General features: G+C 43.4%; 1 protein-coding gene across 2 annotated transcripts in view; it reads left to right on the top strand.

Annotated features, from left to right (window-relative positions):
* LOC311119902 (uncharacterized protein) overlaps nucleotides 1-15,527 on the top strand; it is a 94,448-nt gene extending 78,921 nt beyond the window's left edge. Inside the window, exons 1-3 of one of the 2 annotated variants that reach the window (XM_084194552.1) lie at nucleotides 10,654-10,757; nucleotides 11,774-11,927; nucleotides 13,933-15,527. In XM_084194552.1, coding sequence (XP_084050678.1) covers nucleotides 10,665-10,757; nucleotides 11,774-11,927; nucleotides 13,933-15,119 — 1,434 coding nt within the window. In that variant the 5' untranslated portion in view covers nucleotides 10,654-10,664 and the 3' untranslated portion in view covers nucleotides 15,120-15,527. Of the gene's footprint in view, nucleotides 1-10,653; nucleotides 10,758-11,773; nucleotides 11,928-13,932 lie in introns of those variants that run through there. The other variant, XM_084194553.1, reaches the window with a different exon arrangement.
* Nucleotides 15,528-18,868: the final 3,341 nt, after the last annotated feature.

The raw sequence follows: 18,868 nt of genomic DNA, 5'->3' as shown, positions 1-18,868 counted from the left end.
ACGCCTAAAGATTTTGCAATTGATTTAGATGCCATTCCCTCAGGTGTTGCTACCTTCGATTACCCCTGTTGACTCATCAGTAGTAAAGATTTTGTTTTTCTTTTGGTCCATTCAACAACAATAGAGCTGGTATCAACAGGATGTTGTATCTATATACCTTATGTCATGCCTTATTGGAATTGTTTTGTTGATAATATCTGTTGGGGAAAACTTTGGATGTTGTCTCACACATACAGTACCAGTCAAAAGTTTGGACACTTACTCATTCCAGGTTTTTTCTTTATTCTTACTATTTTCTACATTGTAGAATAATATTGAAGACATCAAAATGATGAAATAACACATGGAATCATGTAGTAACCCAAAAAAGTGTTAAACAAATCAAAATATATGTTATATTTGAGATTTGTCAAAGTAGCCACCCTTGCCTTGATGACAGCTTTGGCATTTTCTCAACCAGCTTCACCTGGAGTGCTTTTCCAACAGTCTTGAAGGAATTCCCACATATGCTGAGCACTTGTTGGCTGCTTTTCCTTCACTCTGAGGTCCAACTCATCACAAACCATCTCAAACTTTTGACTGGTACTTTACCTAATTATGAACAAAATTAAGGAAGTTTATTTTTAAATTATTCATTAATATTATCCTGCCAACCACTCTATGAAGAAGTTTAAAAATACATAAATTCAAATTGTACCTTTTGTAATGACCACCCAGAAGCGGTGTTGCATCTTTTTTTTTTTATGGTATTCATGTAAAGAATCTGTGGCAAGACATCAGTAGATTTATAATGCAACATATTTATGAAGATTTTACACTATTATGGAGAAATGTACTGCTTGGATTCTTTACCTACGATATAAATAATTTGGACGGATATTTGTATTTTTCGTTCACTACCTGTACAGTAGGTGACAGAAATACGCCAATAGGTGTAGTCTGCCATAAAACCTTACAGAAGAAGACAACAGCACAGGCTAGGGTCGGAGACTGGCGCGTTTGGAACATTTGCCAAACAAGGAAGCAATCCCACAGCTAGCTATCTTGCTGGATAAACAAACAAACTGTACTCGGTATGGCGGTGGTTCAGCACGGCTGTGCTGTGACTGGGTCAGAGATGGTAGGCGATAGTGATGGAGAAGAAAGTGAAGCAAGTATGGTGCATAGCGGTACAAATAAAGGAGGGAGTAAGAAAGAGGAAAAAGAAAGCGGGAGAGAAAGGGAGTAGGGGTATGAAGGGGAGCGAGAGGTCTATCGAGGCAGAGAGGAGGCAGAAAATTTGAGGAGAGCAAACTAGGTTCCAACGCTAGCGGAAGTTCGGAGGTAGAAAGTGCAGAGGAAGGGCAAGATAAGACGCGAGTGGGGCATGGAGGTGAGGAGGAGTATAAAGTGATTCTGAAGTTTCGGGAGGAAGGCGGAGTTGGGGGCGATGAGTCTGATAAGGTTGACGACTGTGATAAAATAGCTGATTGGGGAAGTTGTCAATGCTAAAGTGTTAAGAGATGGAAGCTTGTTGGTGTTCTGTAAGGACATGGCGCAGAGGGACAATGCTCTCAGAGTGAAGCAAATAGGGAAGTGTAAGGTGGTGTCGAGCAGCTGGACTGATCAAGCAGGGAAGCAGTGGATTAAAGGGGGGATAACAGGAGTGCCTGTGAGTGTTAGCACTAAAGAGGTAAGCAACAATTTGAGAGGAGGCGTTCTAGTGAATATTCAAAGATTGTAAGCAACATGGGGTGGAGTTAGGGTAGATAGCACGTCTATTCTGTTACACTTCAAGGACCGGGTACTGCCAAATAAAGTAACCATAGGATATATGAGTTATTATGTGAGGGCTTATGCACCGAAGCCTTTAAGATGTTATAACTGCCAGAGGTTTGGGCATGTGGCAACAGTCTGTAAAGAGAAAAAGAGGTGTGCCAGGTGTGGACGGGAGCATGAGTATGGGAAGTGTGGAGATGGTGTACAACCAAAGTTCTGCAGCTGTGGGGGTGCTCATATTTATCATATTTTATTGATCATACAATTCATTTACCATACAGGGATATGTAGTGGTTCGTAGGGACAGAGATGTAGGGGGAGGGGAGGATGTGCCACCTTCATAAAGCAAGGACTTCCCTACAGGATGCTAGGCAAAGGTATTGAACAGGAATATGTGGTGGTGGAGATGTGGTTGAGAGGAGGGTTGATAGTGGTAGTGAACTAATATAATCCGTGTCAGATATTGGACCTGGAAGTGCTGGAGAGGGTGGAGGGCCAGGATAGAAGTAAGGTAATGTGGTGTGGGGATTTTAATGCCCACAACACACTCTAGGGACCAGGATTGATGTAGCCACAGGGAAAGAGTCTGCCTTGGACCTCACTCTGGTATCTAGTGCGATGGCAGGAATCTGTGAGTGGGAGGTATGGGAGGAGTCGACAGTAGGGAGTGATCATTACCCCATTGTATGTACAGTAGGCCTGAGGGAGGAGGAGGTGTCAGTGGATGGAGTAGGCAGGTGGGTGTTTGGAAAGGCAAAGTGGGATCAGTTTCAGGAGTTGAGTGAGCAGGTGATGGCTCGGGAGGATATGAGAGGGGATGTGGACAGTATGAATAACTGGGTGAGAACAGCGTTAGTGGGGGCAGCTACTGAGGCTATACCTAAGAGTTCAGGGAGGAGGAAAGCAGTCCCATGGTGGACGGAGGAGTATGGGGCAATGGTGAGGAGTAGGAACAGGACATTTAGAATACTGAAAAGAATGCATAACTTCCAACATCTGATTCAGTATAAGCAGGCCTAGGCCCTGGTGAGGAGAACTATCCGTCAGGCAAAGAGGTCATGTTGGCATCGGTTCCGTGACACCATTGGAAGGGCGACACCTGTGGGGGATGATTAAGAGGATGAGTGGGGTCAGAAGAGAGTGGGATTATCCAGTGTTGACGAGTGGGGAGGAAGTGGCAGTAACAGATGAAGGCAGAGATGATGGCCAAAGCATTTGTCAAAGTGCATAGCTCTGCAAATTTGTCAGAGGAGGGGCAGAGGGGGAGAGCGAACACGAGAGAGGAGCATCCTGGAGTGCTGGATAAGGAGGGAGGATGTAAATTATGCGTTTAGTGCACAATTTACCATGGCAGAGGTGAAAAGAGCAATAGGTAAGGCTTCACCTGGGAAAGATGAGGTGTGCTATGTTATGTTGGCCCATCTTAGTGATGAGGCACTGGATAAGTTATTGGTGTTGTACAACAGAGTGTGGGAGGAGGCGAAACTACCAGGCAGTTGGAAGGAGGCAGTAGTGGTACCAATCCGGAAGCCCGGGAAGGACCCAACGAGGCCAACAAGCTATCAGCCAATAGCTTTAACATCACATGTATGTAATATTATGGAACGTATGATTACGGAGAGGCTAACTTACTTCCTGGTGAGCAGAGGGCTAATATCGTCACATCAGAGTGGGTTCAGGAAGGGTAAGGGAACTATGGACCCAGTGCTCTGCTTAGAAGCAGAAGTCAGGAAGGCTCAGTTGAACAAGGAGACTGTTGTAGCTGTCATTTTTGATGTGGAGAAGGCGTATGATATGATGTGGAAGGAGGGGTTGTTAATCAAGCTCGATATTATGGGGGTAGGAGGAAGAATGAACAACTGGATAAAGGATTTCCTGTTTGGAAGGTCTATCCAGGTGAGGGTGGGGAAGTCTCTATCAAATCAAATCAAATTGTATTTGTCACATACACATGTTTAGCAGATGTTATAGCGGGTGTAGCGAAATGCTTGTGCTTCTAGCTCCGACAGTGCAGTAATATCTAACAAGTAATATCTAACAATTTCACAACATATACCTAAAACACACAAAACTAGTAAGGAATGGGATTTAAGAATATATACATATATGGACAAGCAATGACAGAGCGGCATGGACTAAGATACAGTAGAATATTATAGAATAGAATACAGTATATACATATGAGATGAGTAGTGCAAGATATGTAAACATTATTAAAGTGACTAGTGTTCCATTTCTTAAAGTGGCCAGTGATTTCAATAGGCAGCAGCAGCCTCTAATGTGCTAGTGATGGCTATTTAACAGTCTGATGGCCTTGAGATAGAAGCTGTTTTTCATTCTCTCGGTCCCAGTTTTGATGCACCTGTACTGACCTCGCCTTCTGGATGATAACGGGGTGAACAGGCAGTGGCTCGGGTAGTTGATGTCCTTGATTATCTTTTTGACCTTCCTGTGACATCGGGTGCTGTATGTGTCTTGGAGGGCGGGTAGTTTGCCCCCGGTAATGCATTCGGCAGACCGCACCACCCTCTGGAGAGCCCTGCGGTTGCGGGCGGTGATACAGCCCGACAGGATGCTCTCAATTGTGCATCTGTAAAAGTTTGTGAGGGTTTTAGGTGCTAAGCCGAATTTCTTCAGCCTCCTGAGGTTGAAGAGGCTCTGTTGCGCATTCTTCACCACACTGTCTGCATGGGTGGACCCTTTCAGTTTGTCGGTGATGTGTACGCCAAGGAACTTGAAGCTTTCCACCTTCTCCACTGCGGTCCCGTTGATGAGGATAGGGGGGTGCACCCTCTGCTGTTTCCTGAAGTCCACGATCATCTCCTTTGTTTTGTTAATGTTGAGTGAAAGGTTATTTTCCTGGCACCACACTCCCAGAGCCCTCACCTCCTCCCTGTAGGCGGTCTCGTCATTGTTGGTAATCAAGCCTACTACTGTTGTGTCGTCTGCAAACTTGATGATTGAGTTGGAGGCGTGCTTGGCCACGCAGTCATGGGTGAACAGGGAGTACAGGAGGGGGCTGAGCATGCACCCTTGTGGGGCCCCAGTGTTGAGGATCAGCGAAGTGGAGATGTTGTTTCCTACCTTCACCACCTGGGGGCGGCCCGTCAGGAAGTCCAGGACCCAGTTGCACAGGGCGGGGTTCAGACCCAGGGCCTCGAGCTTAATGATGAGCTTGGAGGGTACTATGGTGTTGAATGCTGAGCTATAGTCAATGAACAGCATTCTTACATAGGTATTCCTCTTGTCCAGATGGGATAGGGCAGTGTGCAGTCCGATGACGATTGCATCGTCTGTGGATCTATTGGGGCGGTAAGCAAATTGGAGTGGGTCTAGGGTGACAGGTAAGGTAGAGGTGATATGATCCTTGACTAGTCTCTCAAAGCACTTCATGATGACAGAGGTGAGTGCTACAGGGCAATAGTAATTTAGTTCAGTTACCTTTGCTTTCTTGGGTACAGGAACAATGGTGGCCATCTTGAAGCATGTGGGAACAGCAGACTGGGAAAGGGAGAGATTGAATATGTCTGTAAACACACCAGCCAGCTGGTCTGCGCATGCTCTGAGGACGCGGCTAGGGAAGCCTTGCGGGGGTTAACATGCTTAAATGTCTTAATCACGTCGGCCATGGAGAAGGAGAGGCCACAGTCCTTGGTAGTGGGCCTCGTTAGTGGCACTGTGTTATCCTCAAAGCAGGCGAAGAAGGTGTTTAGCTTGTCTGGAAGCGAGACGTCGGTGTCGGCGACATGGCTGGTTTTCCTTTTGTAGTCCGTGATTGTCTGTAGACCTTGCCACATACGTCTTGTGTCTGAGCCGTTGAATTGCGACTCCACTTTGTCTCTATACTGATGTTTTGCCAGTTTAATTGCCTTGCGGAGTGAGTAGCTACACTGTTTGTATTCTGCCATATTTCCAGTCACCTTGCCATGGTTGAATGTGGTGGTTCGCGCATTCAGATTAGCGCAAATGCTGCCATCTATCCATGGTTTCTGGTTAGGGTAGGTTTTAATAGTCACAGTGGGCACAACATCACCTATACACTTCCTGATAAACTCAGTCACCGTTTCAGTGTATTTGTTTAAATTATTTACAGAAGCTACCCGGAACATATCCCAGTCCGCTTGATCAAAACAATCTTGAAGCGTGGATTCCGATTGGTCAGACCAGCGTTGAATAGTCCTTAGCACAGGTACTTCCTGTTTGAGTTTCTGCCTATAGGAAGGGAGAAGCAAAATGGAGTCGTGGTCAGATTTGCCGAAAGGAGGGCGGGGGAGGGCTTTATAACCATCCCGGAAGTTCGAATAGCAATGGTCGAGGATATTGGCAGCACGAGTAAAACAGTCGATATGTTGATAGAACTTCGGCAGCCTAGTCCTCAAATTTGCTTTGTTAAAATCCCCGGCTACAATAAATGCAGCCTCAGGATATGTGGTTTCCAGTTTGCATAAGGTCCAGTGAAGTTCTTTGAGGGCCGTCGTGGTATCGGCTTGAGGGGGGATATACACGGCCGTGACTATAACCGAAGAAAATTCTCTTGGGAGATAATACGGTCGGCATTTGATTGTGAGAAATTCTAGGTCGGGTGAACAGAAGGACTCGAGTTCCTGTATGTTACTACAATTACACCATGAGTCATTAATCATGAAACACACACCTCCGCCCTTCTGCTTCCCGAGAGATATTTATTCCTGTCTGCGCGATGAACTGAGAACCCGTCTGGCTGGACCGATTTCCGACAGAATATCCCAAGAGAGCCATGTTTCCGTAAAACAGAGTATGTTACAGGCCTTGATGTCTCTCTGGAAAGAAATCCTTGCCCGTAGTTTGTCGACTTTGTTAACCAAAGATTGAACATTAGCGAGTAGAATACTTGTAAGCGGTGGGTGGTGTGCGCGCCTCCTAAGTCGAACCAGCAGGCCGCTCCGAGTGCCTCTCCTCCGCCGGCGATGTTTTGGGTCAGCCGCTGGAATCAGTTCAGTTGCCCTGGGGAGAGCAAACAAAAGATCTGCTTCGGGAAAGTCGTATTCCTGGTCGTAATGCTGGTGAGTTACCGCCGCTCTGATATCCAATAGTTTTTCCCGGCTGTATGTAATGATGCTAAACACTTTCTGAGCTAATAATGTAAAAAATAGTACATAAAAAAACAAAATACTGCAAAGTTTCCTAAGAGCTAGGCACGAGGCCGCCATCTTCGTTGGCGCCAGGAACTGGTGGATAACCTCTCTCCCTCCCATCCCGGAGAACCTGAGCTCTAGGACCATGCCTCAGGACTACCTGGCCTGATGACTCCTTGCTGTCCCCAGTCCACCTGGTCGTGCTGCTGCTCCAGTTTCCACTCTTCTACATGCGGCTATGGAACCCTGACCTGTTCACCGGACGTGCTACCTTGTCCCAGACCTGCTGTTTTCAACTCTCTCTCTCTACCGCACCTGCTATTTCAACCTCTAAATGCCTGGCTATGAAAACCCAAGTGACATTTACTCCTGATGTACTGACCTGTTGCAACCTCTACAACCACTGTGATTATTATTTGACCCTGCTGGTCATCTATGAACGTTTGAACATCTTGGAGAAAAATCTGGCCTTAATGGCCATGTACTGTTATAATCTCCACCCGACACAGCCAGAAGGGGACTGGCCAACCCTCAGAGCCTGGTTCCTCTCTAGGTTTCATCCTTGGTTTCTGCCTTTCTAGGGAGTTTTTCCTAGCCCACGTGCTTCTACATGTGCATTGCTTGCTGTTTGGGGTTTTAGGTTGGGTTTCTGTATAGTACTTTGTGACATCTGCTGATGTAAAAAGGGCTTTATAAATAACATTTGATTGATTGATTAATGTGGGGATTCAGGTTCTCTGTAGAGAGAACTCAAACAGTGTTCTTTACCAGCAGGAAGGTGGGAGAGGAGGTATGCTTGAGGTTATATGGGATAAACTTGGAGAGGGTGGGGGCCTTCAGGTTCCTTGGGGTATACTTTGATACTAGACTGACCTGGGCCGAACACATTGAGAGAGTGGTGGGAAAGTGTAAGAAGGTGCTAAATGTGATGCGCTGTCTGACAGGGAAGGAGTGGGGGGCTGGGCGTTCCTCATTGAGGACCATGTATGTTGCATTGATCCGATCTGTAATAGACTATGGCTGTATAGCGTATGGTTCGGCAGCCTGGACCTCATTGGAAAGGCTAGATGTCATACAGGGGCAAGGACTCAGAATATGTAGTGGGGCGTTTCGGACGTCCCCAGTGGCTGCATTACAGGTGGTGATGGGGGATGTGCCATTGCAGATTAGGAGACAGCAGCTGGGAATGAATTATTGGGTCAACCTACAAGGACATGGGGTGTCTCATCCTGCGAAAGAGGTTTTACAGGCATGCTGGGAACATGAGCGAAGACAGAACAAGAGCTGTGGGTGGGTGGGTGGGTGTTTAATACCCAGGCGAAGGAGATGGGACTCTATGGAAGGGACTTTAGTCCAACGGTAGCTATTCCTGTAAATCCACCATGGCTACTCCCGCCTCCAGTAGTTGATCTAGAAGTGTTGGAGAGACTACAGAAAGATAGGGAGAGTGTTGATCCATCTGATTTGTTTAAGAGACGTCTGGATACTGTGTATCAGGATTTTGTGACCATTTACACAGATGGTTCAAAATATCCAAGGACAGGATGTACTGGGTCAGCATTTGTAGTGCAGGAATGTGGGGTGGAAGTCAGGAAACGCATTACAGATCATCTGGATGTATATACGGTGGAGCTGATGGCCATACTGTTGGCCTTGCAGTGAGTGGAGGAAGTCAAACCAGACATAGTAGTTATTTGCTCTGATTCATGTGCAGTGTTGATGAGTCTGCAGTCCTTTAGCTCACGTAGCAGATACTACCTGCTTTATGTGGTGCTACAAACCCATGGCAGGATTAGACAGATTGGTATTCAGATCAGATTTTCTTGGGTCCCAGCCCATGTGGGGGTTGAGGGGAATGAAGCAGTTGATGTACTGACTAAACAAGCGCTTAGTAGTGGGGATGTTGGTGTTTCAATGAGCAAGGCAGAGGCAAAAAGTCTGATATACAGTGATGGTGAAGAGATGGCAGGAGCAGTGGAATAGAGATCATAAGGCAGTGGCGGCTCCTGAAAAAATTCTCAGGGGGGGCAATTTTTCTGATGATTTAGGTGACCTACACACATTTTAAAAAAGATATGTCCAGCAACAACATGAAGACAGGGGCAGCATATAAGTCAATACCAGAAGCATTTATTGACTGATCTCAAAAGTGTTGGCTTACCAGGGTTGGTGGAGCCCTCAGTTTCATCTTTGCCTCGCAAAGCTAACTCAAACACTCCGCAAAACTTCACACACTGGATTAGCCGGCTGAGGATGTGGCGGTTCTTGCTAATGTCGTAGTAAATATATTTGTTATAGTGAATATGGAATATGATATGTTGAGTAAAATGTTGTGCTAAGATCTATTTAGGTCAGGAGCTGGTTATAAGTTCTGTTCCTATCCAATAACAATGGACAAAAGGGTCCTATCTTGTCAGCCTTGTCAGTTTCAGTTCTCCAGTAAACTTGTGATTATCAACACTAACCTCATCGTTGTGGCGGCGGACAGCTAGCCTGTATCCCTCATCCAGTTGAGTGGGAATGTTCACTCTCCCCAAAGCAGACAATCTCAAACAGCTATCCATGTGGGTCTTTGACAGCTCATGTTTCTTAATCTTTCCTGAAAGATGGTGCATGTCCGTTACACACCAGTCGCTGTCCAAGCGGTGCTGTCTGCCGTGCCGCCTTCAGGGTGAAAGAGTAAGCAGGGGGTAGCAGAAGATTGCATTAGCTACATCGCAGCCTGCTAGCCAGGTTTTTCGTTCGTACCAATTTTTGGAAAATCCTCGGGTGTAGGACTTCCCCCCTTTAGTAGAAACCTGTTGAATTATAAAATTTGGTCTGGGAGGTCCTAATTGTTTCGTTGCCAATTTATCTTCATTTGTTCGCCGACAAAAAGGAACTTCTTTCAAAGACACAATCGAGTTGCACTGAAGCCTAGCCATTTTGATAGTAGTAGTGAATTGATTGACGAGGCTACCCGCTCTTTTCTTAGTTACGTTCATGGTTATGTTACGTATGACGAAAGCGCGTAAGTGCAAGCCCTCAGAAACCCATAGAGATTGTATTGAAAGCTCTGATATTTGAAAAAAATAGATTTTACATGGGAGTCTATGACAGACTTCTGGGCGATTTTCAACCTGACTGAAATCGCCCCAAAAGGGGGGGGGGCCATTTGAAGCACGACTTTAGCCTGATTGGACATTTAGTGGCACTGTGGCAGATCAGACGTCTAGATTACAACACTGATAACTACTGTTGCCGTGATATAATTGATTAGAAAAAAAATCCCTTCCTTTTCCCGTTTGGCAGTGCGTCGCCCATATCGCCCTATTGAACACACCGCCCCTGTCATAAGGGCAGGCATTTATTTCAAGTACAGAGGAAAGTCGGGGAGGGGAGGACGGCAGGAAGGAACAGAAGAGAGGAGGCTATTTTTACAAGATTAAGGGTGGGACACAGCCAGTTGAATAAGACCTTAAATGTGATAGGAAAGCATCCAACAGGAAAGTGTGATTATTGCCAGGATACAGAGACCATGGAGCATGTATTTCTACAGTGTGGGCAGTATCAGAGGGAAAGAGAGAGGATGCGATCTAGTATGAGGGAGAAGGGGATACAGGAAATTAGTTTAAAGAGTATATTGAGTAGAACGTCATTAGATATAGTCTCAAATATTGTTATATTTTTTAAGAGCAACGGGGCTGGCAGGTAGGATTTAGTTTCTCCCGGTCTCTGGCCCACACCCAGTACAGTAGGTGGCGGTAATGCACCATAACGTTGGATGCCAACCGCCGATAAACCCCACCGAAGATGAAGACAACAGCACAGCACCCTAATTGTACTGTTGTAGCCGACAAACATTTCATATCATACAAAGAAACAATAGCTTCCACAATGAATCGGGTAAGTCTGGTTTCAACATTATAGGCCTGCAGAGCTGTATAAAATGTCTAGGCATAGTTTTTAATCATCTTTGACGGTAAAACTTGCTGGGATTTGTTTTCCTTCAGCAAAAAGTAGCCTACTACTATTAATGTTTAGGAATCTGTGACTATGACCTAAACATCTCTCCTTCCTCCCAAAGTGTGCACATGTTCACATCCCTTCACGGATTTCGAACACATTATCCATTATTTGACCAGATACTCAAGTGGCCGCTCTAACGAAGAAAATAAATGTATTCTAAAATGGAAGGCAATCAGAACGAGGCAAGATCAGGTGGGACCATTATAACCAATGAGAGGGCAGATAATCGAGTTTCCACTAGTTACCCCAGCCACAAAGTCAAACGTCTATATCGCATTTTTATTTATTTATGGTTAGGTATAAAGTTAGAAGTGTGGTTAAGGTTAGGGTTAAAGTCACATTTTAATAAGATCAATTGCATAAATGGGCGTGGTTTATAACTTTGTTTGTGGTAACTAGTGACGACCAGGCACTACTCCCATATAAGTGTTTATTTTCTCAAAGTTGCCGGGATGTCACGTGTCCTACTTTTACCAATACACTCCTAACAACCTAATCGTTACGAAATGTATATTCGATCAAATAAGCCAGATTTTGGGCCAAGTTATCCCTCTCGTTTCTCCTCTTCCTCGCTGTTTGAAAGGAAATGACTGGTATAATAAATATAATATAATAATAATATGCCATTTAGCAGACGCTTTTATCCAAAGCGACTTACAGTCATGCGTGCATACCTTTTTTTGTGTATGGGTGGTCCCGGAATATGGTGGAAACTAGCCGATGCCTCCACCAATCCAATGCTTTTAGATTTGTGGGTTGTAGTGAACGATTGAACATTTCAGGTAAAAGGAGATATTCTAGGGATGCTCCCAAATCAATCAGAGGTTTAGACTGAATTAATAAAATCATTAGTTTAATATTAATCTATGTAGAATACTTCTTGCCGCCAACAGGACAAAGCTAGCCTGTCCCCCTCCACCCTCCAGGAGTCCCCAGGTCGACCGCCTCCCGGTACTTTACTGCTCGACTGCAGGAAAACACCGGGGCAGAGTGGAACTGAGAGAGGAGGAGGAGAAGAGAAGGAAGATGGAGATTTGATTTCATTAAGTAAGAACCATGATGTGTAGATTAGACTACAGTCTGCTTCTGTAACAATTAATTGCTTAATTATATATTTATGAAAATATCTGGTTGTTCCATACAATTTTGAGAAGTGTAACTTTGTATAAAAAATAACAACTTTGATTTCACCTAAATTTAACATTCTTGTCATAGAGCATGTGTTAAACGTAATAAAAAACGTGTTTTCCCATCTCAAGAGGTGAAATAAAAATGAAATACTATGGTAAATGCCAATGTGCCAAATAAAGTAACAGTGTTGAACATAACGGGACTACTGAAAACAACACAACCACTAGTTTACATTGGTAAAATGGTCCTTTAAAATCAGCCACGAATTCGCTTATAACAAGGGTAATGGAAGCAAGTTTTGTGCAACAGGGAGTGGCAATTGAATTCAATATTCACAAAAAAATGTAATTGTTAAAACATTTCTACCATGTCAATTTATGGGTAAAAGGGTTCACTTGCTCAGTTTTCCACCACAAAACACCAGAGAATTGACAGAAAGATTAGAACCAGCTCACCTGCTTTTACTCTATGATTTGACTATTAGATGATCAATGTCTCTTTTGCAAAAAAAACATGTAAGGAACAGTTTCACCTTATTTTTTATTTTTTTAGTCATTTAGCAGACACTCTTATCCAGAGCGGCTTACAGGAGCAATTAGGGGTAAGTGCCTTGCTCAAGGGCATATCGACCGATTTTTCACCTAGTCGGCTACGGGATTTGAACCAGCGACCTTTCGGTTACTGGCACAACGCTCTTAACCACTAAGCTACCTGCCACAGTTCATGTGACATGGTTGACCTTAAAAACAAATCAAATTGTATTTGCCACATGCGCCGAATACAACAGGTGTAGACATTACAGTGAAATGCTTACTTACAAGCCCTTAACCAACAATGCCGTTTTTTAAAGAAAACATGAGGGACAGACGTAAATTAATCACAAATCACATTAAATAAATAAACTTCAGAAATGACTGTCAAAGTAACCAAATAACTAGGGCTTTACATGCACACTAGTCATTTCCTATTAAACTGATTATGGCAGTAGGCCGAGTATGGCATTAGTCATGTAAACACCTTACTCTGCTTATCTTAATTGGTGTGAGGTCATAACCGAAGTAAGCATACCCCTTTAAAAACACCTGGTTTTCTGAGCAATCTTTAGAATTATTAGGACATGTGAACACTTTAATCAGAGTTATGGCGGTTCGTTTCCCACGGGGGGCCAGTATGAAGGTGTATGCACTCACTAACTGTAAGTTGCTCTGGATAAGAGCGTCTGCTAAATGACTAAAATGTAAATGTATTTAATCTGCGTATGTGCTAGCATGCTTCCTTCTTTTGTGTGAGTGCAGTGAGTTCGGAAAAACTGAAAGTATGCATCTTAAAAATAGTTTTGAAATACAAACTTTATTTGTCTGAACTCAGAATGAAATATGCTACATGGCCTCTGTGGTAGAATGTTTATTTAGATTGATAAATGCAAAAAATTGCCAAAGTCCCATCAGGTAGCCTGATTTCAGATGTGTCCATGTAAACAGGATTATTAGAGAAATTATTCAAAGCATGTCAACGTTTAAATCAAACTCCTATACTAATTGACTATTCACAATAATCATATTATTCTGCGCATGTAACCGTACTCAATGATGTTAAAACTTGGAGAAATTATTGTATTAGGTGGGTTAAAATCTTTCTAAAAGTTACACAGGGTTGACTGAGGGACCTGTCAAAATGCAGAATTTTGTCACTTTAGCAGGTCTTTATTCATATGAAAATTTGATTAATCGAATTCTCCATATGTTCTGTTTTAATGGGTACTTTATTTAATATAACAGAGATTGAAAATGTTATATTGGTGCACAATTTCTACTGAACAAATATAAAAAGGGACGTAAAAGGCATTCATTTCATGGAACGACCCATCTGTTTATGGGCCCATGTTTGCAAAATCTAACAATTCAATGTCTTTGTTTCACAGGGGACAACCCTAATCGTTGCTCTCTCAGTGGGAGGAGCTTATCATCTTGGGAGCCTCAACAACATCATGATGCTGACAAGACAGAGAAAAGTCTATCCGGATCAGAACACCTCAAGAAACACCAGCAGAGAGGTGTAGGGAAGAAACGTCATCATTGCTGCTCTGACTGTGGGAAGAGTTATGCTAAACAGAGGGAATTGATAATTCACCAGCGGATTCACACCGGAGAGAAACCGTACCACTGCTCTCAGTGCGGGAATAGTTTCACTGCATCTACAACCTTAAAATCTCATCAGAGAATTCATACAGGGGAGAGGCCTTACCCCTGCTTTGATTGTGGGAAATGCTTCAATCAATCAGGAACCCTGACTGCACACAAACGCACACACACAGGAGAGAAGCCTTATAGCTGTGAGCAGTGTGGGAAGAGCTTCAGTCAATCAGTATCCTTGATTACACACCAACGCATACACAAAGGAGAGAAGCCCTATATCTGTGGTCAGTGTGGGATGAGCTTCAATCATTCAGGATCCCTGATTACACACCAACGCATACACACAGGAGAGAAGAAGCCTTATAGCTGTGATCAGTGTGGAAAGAGCTTCAATCAATCAGGACACCTGACTACACACCAGCGCATACACACAGGAGAGAAGCCTTATAGCTGTGATCAGTGTGGGAAGAGCTTCAATCATTCAGGAGCCTTGATTACACACCAGCGCATACACACAGGAGAGAAGCCGTATAGCTGTGATCAGTGTGGGAAGAGCTTCAAGCAATCAGGAGCCCTGAGAACACACCAACGCATACACACAGGAGAGAAGCCTTATAGCTGTGATCAGTGTGGCAAGAGCTTTAATCATTCAGGAGCCCTGATTACACACCAGCGCACACACACAGGGGAGAAGCCTTATAGCTGCGATCAGTGTGGGAAGAGCTTCAGTCAATCAGTATCCCTGATTACACACCAACGCATACACACAGGAGAGAAGCCTTATAGCTGTGATCAGTGTGGGAAGAGCTTCAGGAAGTCAGGAGCCCTGAGCACACACCAACGCATACACACAGGAGAGAAGCCTTATAGCTGTGATCAGTGTGGGAAGCGCTTCAATCAATCAGGAGCCCTGAGCACACACCAACGCATACACACAGGAGAGGAGCCTGATAGCTGTGATCAGTGTGGATAGAGTTTTCCTCCAGATTCCACCCTGACTATACACCAGCTCTCACACACTGGAGAGAAACGTTACTCCTGTCTATGTGGAAATAGCTTTGCTCATTCAGGGTCACATAAAAAAACACCAGAAAGCAGAAACATGTTTTCTTTCATCTCCCTCCTCTCCGGCACCGGTTCCAGATCCCTAAATAAAGTTTCAGTAGAAAATATCTTGTAAAGAGTCATCCAATCCTCCCGTTCTCTATCAGTTTACTGAGTCTGAATACCATGGGGGGGGGGGTGTTCAGAGCTGTATCTTATTTCATTATCTCCTATTATCCATTAAATAATTGTAGTATAATGTAGAATAATGTTTCAACAATACTAGGTGTGTATTCATGCATTCAATTAATCAATCAATGAAATCCATTATCTGCTCAACAACGACTGCTTATCACAATTATATTTTTTATCCATTATAACAATCTTTTTTTTTGAAGGAGCATAGGCCGCTTGTATAATTAGTTTGCGCCTAAAAGATGTTCACATATTTCTTGTAAATCCCTTCACCAGGTATGTAGCTGATGGGACATACGGAAGTACAGAAGCCATAGGACTATTAGTGTGGTCAAGTTATGTTGTTGCATTTAATTGGGATATCTTTCAACTTTCCTTATTGTACAGTGGGGGAAAAAAAGTATTTAGTCAGCCACCAATTGTGCAAGTTCTCCCACTTAAAAAGACGAGAGAGGCCTGTAATTTTCATCATAGGTACACGTCAACTATGACAGACAAATTGAGAAGAAAAAAATCCAGAAAATCACATTGTAGGATTTTTAATGAATTTATTTGCAAATTATGGTGGAAAATAAGTATTTGGTCACCTACAAACAAGCAAGATTTCTGGCTCTCACAGACCTGTAACTTCTTCTTTAAGAGGCTCCTCTGTCCTCCACTCGTTACCTGTATTAATGGCACCTGTTTGAACTTATCAGTATAAAAGACACTGTCCACAACCTCAAACAGTCACACTACAAACTCCACTATGGCCAAGACCAAAGAGCTGTCAAAGGACACCAGAAACAAAATTGCAGACCTGCACCAGGCTGGGAAGACTGAATCTGCAATAGGTAAGCAGCTTGGTTTGAAGAAATCAACTGTGGGAGCAATTACTAGGAAATGGAAGACATACAAGACCACTGATAATCTCCCTCGATCTGGGGCTCCACGCAAGATCTCACCCCGTGGGGTCAAAATGATCACAAGAACGGTGAGCAAAAATCCCAGAACCACACGGGGGGACCTAGTGAATGACCTGCAGAGAGCTGGGACCAAAGTAACAAAGCCTACCATCAGTAACACACTACGCCGCCAGGGACTCAAATTCTACAGTGCCAGACGTGTCCCCCTGCTTAAGCCAGTACATGTCCAGGCCCGTCTGAAGTTTGCCAGAGTGCATTTGGATGATCCAGAAGAGGATTGGGAGAATGTCATATGGTCAGATGAAACCAAAATATAAATTTTTGGTAAAAACTCAACTCGTCGTGTTTGGAGGACAAAGAATGCTGAGTTGCATCCAAGGAACACCATACCTACTGTGAAGCATGGGGGTGGAAACATAATGCTTTGTGGCTGTTTTTCTGCAAAGGGACCAGGACGACTGATCCGTGTAAAGGAAAGAATGAATGGGGCCATGTATCGTGAGATTTTGAGTGAAAACCTCCTTCCATCAGCAAGGGCATTGAAGATGAAACGTGGCTGGGTCTTTCAGCATGACAATGATCCCAAACATACCGCCCGGGCAACGAAGGAGTGGCTTCGTAAGAAGCATTTCAAGGTCCTGGAGTGGCCTAGCCAGTCTCCAGATCTCAACCCCATAGAACATCTTTGGAGGGAGTTGAAAGTCTGTGTTGCCCAGCGACAACCCCAAAACATCACTGCTCTAGAGGAGATCTGCATGGAGGAATGGGCCAAAATACCAGCAACAGTGTGTGAAAACCTTGTGAAGACTTACAGAAAACGTTTGACCTGTGTCATTGCCAACAAAGGGTATATAACAAAGTATTGAGAAACTTTTGTTATTGACCAAATACTTATTTTCCACCATAATTTGCAAATAAATTCATTAAAAATCCTACAATGTGATTTTCTGGATTTTTTTTCTCATTTTGTCTGTCATAGTTGACATGTACCTATGATGAAAATGACAGGCCTCTCTCATCTTTTTAAGTGGGAGAACTTGCACAATTGGTGGCTGACTAAATACTTTTTTCCCCACTGTATATTAAGCGTTCTCCAAAAAGACGTTCACACATTTTTATTGTGAATCGAATGATGTGTTGGTTGTTAGGAAGAGGCATCATGGGGACAGGAAGCCAGCTCTGCCCATCAATACTTATAGGTCATGTCAACCACAGACCTCACACTCCTCTATTTTCTCACAGCCAGTAAGGTCTCCTACCAAACTTCTTCTCTTCACTCTGGAAATACAGTTGATATTATCTTATACCTATAACATTCTATACAGTTTATTTAGTCAATATTTTCTAAACTCAATTTCTTGAACTGCATTGTTGGTTAAGGGCTTGTAAGTAAGCATTTCACTATAAGGTCTACACCTGTTGTATTCGGCACATGTGACATAACATTTGATTTGATTTGATTTATTTAGTGTTTTCCTTGCACTGCCAGTCAGTTGACTTATCCTACAAGACACTTCACTTATCCTCCCTTCACTTCACTCTGTAAGTAAGTTTGATGACATCTTAAAATATATATTTTGATGATTTGTTTAGTCATAAACCATATTATTCTAGGTATGACAGCCCCATGTTTCAATTCTATAGTCAGGGTAAAATGTATTTAGACCAATAAAGGAATAGTAATGTTGTGTGCTAGGTATATATATATATTTAAATCAGTTATAAAGTGTGTTTTAGTTGTCTATCTTTATGTTTCTAAGACTGCAGGGAGGGAGATGCAACAACGGATTTGAGAACAGCAGGAAGTGTGTTGGTGGGCTTTCTGTGGTCTGTGGCAGGTATGGGCTCATTCGTAACTTTGAATAGAAAATGATAGAACATTTTATATTAAATCTATAGACATTTGTAAATTGATATAGAGTATGCACAATAAAGTTGCTTCTGAATGTCTTTCTGGTGTGCACTGTTGCTTTTCTTGTCCATATTTAGAGCTGTTCTTCACACCTCAAACACAGGCTTGTGGTTTCCATCTCTCAGCAACTGTGAAACAAACTGCGTCAGAGTAATGCTTGTCGTGGAGCTGTTCACACTCAACTCAGCAACTACGACAGCAAAGTGGGGACAAATCCTACTGTTAGTGTGATCCAATAGGTTTGAGCTTAATTTAATGTCCTTGTGATGTGTGACTGTGTTGCAGTGGTACCCTAACCCCACATGCAACAGTAGATCCTCATCTCTCCCAGACCCCCATCTCTCCACAACGTGGTTCTGAGAGCACTGGTATTCAGCTAGCAAGAAGCTAACAACCTCATTTCAATCTGAAATTATCAACAGGATAACATGACCATCTGTCATAAATATTACAAAACAAACTCTTATACATTGCAGATGATGCAAAATATGATATATTTCGGTACGAAAGTAAGAAAAAAAAGTATTATTTACCTTTAGTAATACATCTAAATCTAAAATCAAAATAGACTGTTTTTGAGTCACATTGATGGTTGTTGTGTTGTTGAGATGCCAGTAGAGAGCGCTGTAGTACAGTACACTGGAAACACCAGGTTTTAGTGTAGCT

This window comes from Coregonus lavaretus (assembly GCF_964263955.1).
Source record: "Coregonus lavaretus genome assembly, contig: HAP1_SCAFFOLD_55, whole genome shotgun sequence".
NCBI lineage: Eukaryota > Metazoa > Chordata > Actinopteri > Salmoniformes > Salmonidae > Coregonus > Coregonus lavaretus.
Note: the sequence above shows the minus strand (reverse complement) of the source record. Positions and strands in the feature narration are given on the sequence as shown.